General features: G+C 32.6%; 1 protein-coding gene across 8 annotated transcripts; it reads left to right on the forward strand.

Moving 5' to 3' along the window:
* Nucleotides 1-947: 947 nt before the first annotated feature.
* On the forward strand, nt 948-6,167 carry LOC107957999 (transcription factor bHLH155). 8 transcript variants are annotated; one of them, XM_016893642.2, is made up of 10 exons: nt 949-1,386; nt 1,920-2,090; nt 2,386-2,479; nt 2,576-2,617; nt 2,717-2,776; nt 3,750-4,443; nt 4,525-4,608; nt 4,732-4,878; nt 4,967-5,092; nt 5,937-6,155. In XM_016893642.2, exons 1-7 carry the CDS (start codon nt 1,289-1,291, stop codon nt 4,539-4,541), a joined length of 1,176 nt encoding a protein of 391 aa, XP_016749131.1. In that variant the 5' UTR covers nt 949-1,288; the 3' UTR covers nt 4,542-4,608; nt 4,732-4,878; nt 4,967-5,092; nt 5,937-6,155. The 8 variants fall into 8 exon arrangements, with proteins under 8 accessions (XP_040971517.1, XP_016749131.1, XP_016749133.1 ...); XM_016893639.2 differs by having other exon boundaries at nt 952-1,386; nt 3,750-4,430; nt 4,507-4,608; nt 5,937-6,167; XM_016893641.2 differs by having other exon boundaries at nt 952-1,386; nt 3,750-4,430; nt 4,507-4,608; nt 4,964-5,092; nt 5,937-6,151.
* The last annotated feature ends 253 nt before the right edge of the window (nt 6,168-6,420 follow it).

Genomic DNA, 6,420 nt, shown 5'->3' on the forward strand with positions numbered 1-6,420 from the left:
CCAAACCCCAAATCTAAACCTTGAACCTCTAACCTTGCACACGAACCCAAACCTTGAACCCCGAACTCAAAACTTTGAACTCCAAACCCCGGACCTTAAACTCAAAACCTTGAATCTTGAACCATGAACCATGAACTTGAGTTTAGAGTTTAAGGTTCGAGGTTTGAGATTTTGAGTTTAGGTTCGAGGTTTAGGGTTTTGAGTTTCGGATAAAAAAATTACCAAAATTATGTGTTAATGACATGAAAAAATTGTAGAAATGTCATTAAATAATTGTAAAGGAACCATAAATGATGTGGTGAAAAGGGTCCATAAAATAATTTCTCTATTTAAAATTATTTTGGCCTAGGTTAAGTCTAATTTGTCATTTGTGCTTTGTAATGGTTAATTATGTTTGTAGTGATAAAATGTATTAAAATATTATATATAGTCATCTTAATCTTTTTTAATGTGTTATAATTTATAAATCACATAATATAAAATACTATAAACTTAAAAAACGAGTCGAATCATACAAAATTCAAACTTTAAATATTTAAATCCAAGCACAACTCATATTTTAAACAAATTATATTAATAAATAGACACATGTACAATGTATCCAACTCCAAAAGGTCATCTTCACTCACCATATTTAATATCTACTAGGTGTAATTAAAAATATAAATATAAGTATATAAGTTCTCTTTTGAGATGACAAAGTCACACTAATTCTCATCCACTTATCAACTATTTTTTTTCAACCACCACTTATCTTCGTATTAAAATATTGTATTGATCTAAACTTGAAATAATATAAATAATTAACTCGAAATGCCTCAACCTAAAGTGGTCATAACTTATAATGTCTTTACTTAAAAAAATCAATCTCAAGCTTAAATGATTTGAACTTAAAATAAATTAAACTCAAAATTTAGATAAATCGAAACGATACAAAATTTTTATTTTTGTTCATATCTGTTTCAATAGTCTCGATTACGACCACTCGTAGCACTATTAAAAAAAAAACAGTTCCAATCAATGAAATCCAATGGATTTCAACATCTCTTTCTTCTACCATCCCTTATCACAAAGCTCTCTTTTTCCTCTTGTTCTAGCTTCCATGTTTTAAGTTTTCAAGCTCCGTCTTTTGCTTTGAAAGTTTGGGGTCTTAATGCAGTGTTCATTTGAATATGCAAAAATTGGAGATGGGTTTGGAGTTGTATGTTGTTTGATTGTTAGTAGTGAGAGATATCTCTGTGTTTTGTTGTTGTAGTTGTTGTTGCTGCTGTTGCTTTTGTGTTGAAAAATGGCTGCCACTGGTTTAAGGCAGTTGTTGAACAGTTTTTGCACCAATTCACCATGGAAATATGCTGTACTTTGGAAGCTTGGGCACCAGAGCCCCATGTAAGTTTCTCGTTTGAATGCTCTTTTATTATGGCTGAATCTCAATTTTTTTATATAAATGATGGTTTCAACACATACTACTTTTGGAATACATATCTAATCAATAGGCGATTACGTATTTTTATAATGTTATTGGTAAATCCAAATCAATAAAATGGTTAAAGTTTATGGTTTCACTAATCTTTGTATTAGGATGTCTTTGATTTAATTATGATTTTAGTTCCATTATGGTATAATTCGAGATTGAATCAATTTTATTTTGATTTGATATAATTTAATCTTTCATTTTTATGATTTTATTAATAGATTCAAATTGATAATAAGGTGAAGCCAGGAATTCAGTGTTGATTTAAAATAAATATTTAAAATTTTGGTGTCAAAGGTAAAAAAAAGCTTTAAAAAGCTTAAATTAAATGCTTGATAAAAGGGATGGACTAAAATGGATATTATACCATTTAACCAATAATCTGCCAATAAATCTTTTATTATCAGAAATAATCAAACATTTCCCGATGTGGGATTGGTGATTTCAGGAGTTTGACGTGGGAAGATGAATATTTTGTTTATGCAATACCAAGTGAATCAATGGAAAGTATCTCAAGTGATGTTTATTCTAATAGTGAGATTATCCCATCCCAATTTGAATCAAGCATGGACTTGGTGGTGGCTCATATGTCTCATTTGAAGTACACATTGGGGAAGGGGTAAGCAAATTTCGATCAAAACTTAAATTCATCAATTCTGATTCAACTTGAAAATCCAATTATTTGAATTCAAATTCAAACTCAACACAATTCAATTTAATCATAAATCAACCATCTGAATCAGTTGAACCCAAACATGAACGATCCAAACTCAAATTGACCTCAAATGATTTGAACACCATAACCAGAAATTATAAGAAGCTGTAATGATCTAACTCTAACAACCCAAGCTTTGAACTCAAAATGGATTGACCCATCTAACTTCAATTGACATTTTGTCTCCACATTTTATCAGGGTTGTGGGTAAAGTAGCACATACAGGGAAGCATTATTGGGTTTCCTATGATGACATTTTCACTAGCAAAGCTAATTGGACGATGGTTGATGAGGTAAGTTTCTACATATGATGTTGTGATATTGCAAGTGATAGATGAATAAAATACTCTCTCCAAGCTTACAATTAGTGTTATTTTTTCAATTGCTAGTGTCCAGAGGAATGGCTATTTCAATTTGCATTAGGAATTAAGGTAATATAATCTTTGGTACAATTGATGGTGATGGTAGATTTACCACATTTGATCTTTAAATTGGATGATTATATGTTAATTATTTCTGATGATACACAGACAATTGTGTTGATACATGTGCTTCCACATGGAGTAGTGCAACTTGCATCATTGGAGATGGTGTGTATTTGTTTTGAACTTGTCTTATTGTTGCTATAATAGTGTTCTTGTTTGAAATAGATTCTTTGATATTGTAAAATTTTCAAGTCTTCTCATGTCTTTAGTAGGTTTCAAACACATATATATCTGCCAGTTGGATTGGTGTCGGATGAGGTGAATACGAGTCAGATCAATTTGGATCATTTTGAATTCAAGTCAATTGAATGTTCAGGTTATTCAAGTCATTTTAAATTTGAGGTCATTTTTGTTTTTCTGTCAGCTTTTTCATATTTGAGACATTTCAAGTTATGTCATCCAAATTGGACATGAATAATTTGGAGTTAATTGTTCCAATAATTTCTAGATCTGTGTCCTTTTGGATTTGGGTAGAGGAGAAGCCAAGGGGCTAAAAATGAAAATTTTCAGCTCAGTCTCTTTAGGAATAATAAAATTATAAATCTTTCTTTTTGGGTCTGGTCATTTTGAATTTGAAACTCGATTTTGGTCATTTTAGGTTGATTATTTAGTTCATTTTAGGTTTGGATCATTCTAGATTTAGATGATTTTTTGTTCAAGTTATTTTTTATTCTGTTATGATACTTGTTATCACCGGCTCAAGACTAGAATGAGTTCGGGTCGGATGGTCCGGTTTCCATCGAGCTCGTACATTGACTTCGCAGACTGAGCTCGCAATATGGGTACCTATGTTCTCTTGCGAAGTCACGCATGAGACTATATAAGCACATGTTATGTTTAAGATAGTATACGTGTTGATGTGCATAAAATTACATCAATGAATAGTACCCATATCATATAAATAGGCAAACACCACCATCTAATAGATACGAGAAAAATACTCATCAAATTTGTGTTACTTTTATTTTTAAATTAGTCAAAATTGGACTATTAGCTTTTTATGATGAATTTGGATTGAATTAAGTTTAAAATCAGATTAACTGGTCTTTCTACAAACATGTGAATCTTATCATGTCAGGTTGCTGAAGATTCGTCCATTACAGCATTCATCAAAGATAGATTTACATGTAACAGCATTCACATCGAGTTGCCTTCGTCACCAATATCAAGTCTCCCAGAGAACTTAGAAGAGTCTTCAACCAATGCATCGATGAACCCATTGAACTCCGAAGATCCAAACACGGTCGACACTGTCAACCGCTACACGTTCCACGTTCCTGGAACATATTTATATGAGATTCTTGACATTGAATGTGAAAATAGGACCAATGTCACCAATGCCAGTTTCTTTAGCTTTCCCAAAGGTTGTGAATTACATAAAGCACTACTAGGACCACCTTTTCGAAGACAAAGCAATGAATCTTTGTGGGAGAATGAGGGCCTTTTTAGCGGCCTCGAGCCGGGCTTGATGTTAGCCGAAGGCAGTGAACCAGATTACCTGTTGGAAGCTGTGGTTGGTCATGTTTACGAGGGTTCTTTCGATATGCGTAATCGATCAAATACACAACTTCCTACATCTTCTCAACCTCAAACCCTGGAGAGTGACTATTACGGAGAAACCCAAAAAGGACCAAAGCAGTCCAGCATCAAAGTAAGAAGGGCTAAACCGGGTGACAACCCAAAGGCTAGGCCAAGGGATAGACAGTTGATCCGAGATCGGCTTAAAGAGCTTCGAGAACTTGTTCCAAATGGTGCTAAGGTCAGTGCTAGCTTTGAATTTATGTTTCTTATATGCTTTGTCAAAGTAATCAATGTTACTTGTTTGGTAACTTCAGTATAGCATTGATGGTCTCTTGGATCAAACCATTAAACACATGATGTATTGAAGGAGAGTGACCAACCAAGTTCAGAAATTGCAGCAATGGGCGCACCGCGAGGTATGTCGTGCTCGAGTTTGTTTCTCTAGCTTTGCCATTGTACGTGACACTTTTTTTAAACCAATCTTTCTTATAGCAGCAACAATACTAAACTAAGCCATTGTAATGAGTTTGAACTTACAGGTGACCAGTCGTAAGAATATTAGATCATCTGAAACCAAAGAAAATTACCAACTCGAAACAAGTTGGGGCTTCGAGATCGGAGATGAACCGAATGTATACCCCATTTTTGTGGAAGATCTTCCATATCCAGGCCACTTACTTATAGAGGTATGTTTTGGGTATCATAACATGAATATATATACACATACACATATGTGCACACTAGTTATTAATCGCTAAATACTATCCGCAGCAGATGCTTTGCAATGAACATGGTCTATTTCTAGAGATAGCTCAAGTGATCCGAAGTTTTAATCTAACAATCTTGAAGGGTGTAATGGAGAGTTATGCAAACAATACATGGGCTCATTTCATTGTTGAGGTATATCGGATATATAGCTCTTTCTGAGGGATTTTTAATTCTTTCAAGAGAAATATTTGAAGTATCGCCTATTTGGAGTTAATAGACTCCTCAATATGTTTGGTATTGTCTTAATTCAGGGTTTTGTCTCTACACTCCATCGAAAGCATTGGTGGATAGTCATGGGAGTCAAGGGGACGTTGGCTGCCCGAAATTTTGCAAAATTGTTGTTAAGCCCTTCAAAATTTATGAAAATTTTAGCTAGGTCTTTCAAAATTTTTAGAAATTTTTATTAAGCCTCTCAAAATTTTTGAAAAATTTTAATTAAACCGCCAAATTTTATAAAAATTTTCATTAAACCCTCCAAAAGTTTTGAAAGTTTTAATTAAACCCTTAAATTTTTTGAAATTTTAATTAGCCCCTCAAAAAAACTAACCTTAACACTAAGTTTGCCAATGATCAAGAGCTAAGTCAGAGACAAAGTTCACAAAAAAAGAGTGTCTCATCCGATTGAGCCATACGTGATGCACAGCTACCTACTAAGGAAATGGTGCCAATAATTGAACTCAAGCCCTAAATGGCATCTAAGGGCATAAATGCTACCAATGTGACAGTGTGTTACTTTAGAGACATTCTTGCTTTGTGAACCTTGCTTCTATCTTATATTTTTTATAGAATAAAAAAACAAAATCTAAATTTAAGATAATACCGAACATGTTGAGGAATCTTTCTACTATGAACAAAGGGCACATTAAATATTTCTTCTGAAAATCTCTCAACATGCTTAATTTCTATTGTATATATGTGTGTGCGTGTGTGCTTTGAGTTTGACCATATATTAGTATTCATAGTTTCCAATTTGCAGGCTTCAAGGAGCTTTCATAGATTGGATATTTTCTGGCCTCTGATGCAGCTTTTACAGCGTTAAAGGAACCCAATTTCAAGCAAAATTTAATATAAAGTCAGAGTTTGTATTTGATACACAATCAATTAATGTATATATTTATATAGTAACAATAAATTGAACGCTGACACTTTTTTAAAAGTTTTCACAAATTCATAAATTAATACAATTAGCATAAATTTATCTTAATGTTAAAAATTTTCGTCAATTTCTACAGTAAAAAATTAATTTTTATATGTCAGCACGTATCATGTGTAATTATTTGGTTATTTTGTTAACTATATCAGTTTTTAACTGTAGAAATGGATGAAATATTTAATAGAAATTATCCATTTGCTCTTTGATTTAACGTATAAAGACTATTTTTCTCATTTTCTGAATAAATAAGATAAAATACAATCTGACTCATAATACTTTTACCCTCGAATTAAACTTCTTTCGTCGT

The sequence above is a fragment of the Gossypium hirsutum genome, chromosome A01, assembly GCF_007990345.1.
Source record: "Gossypium hirsutum isolate 1008001.06 chromosome A01, Gossypium_hirsutum_v2.1, whole genome shotgun sequence".
Taxonomy (NCBI): domain Eukaryota; kingdom Viridiplantae; phylum Streptophyta; class Magnoliopsida; order Malvales; family Malvaceae; genus Gossypium; species Gossypium hirsutum.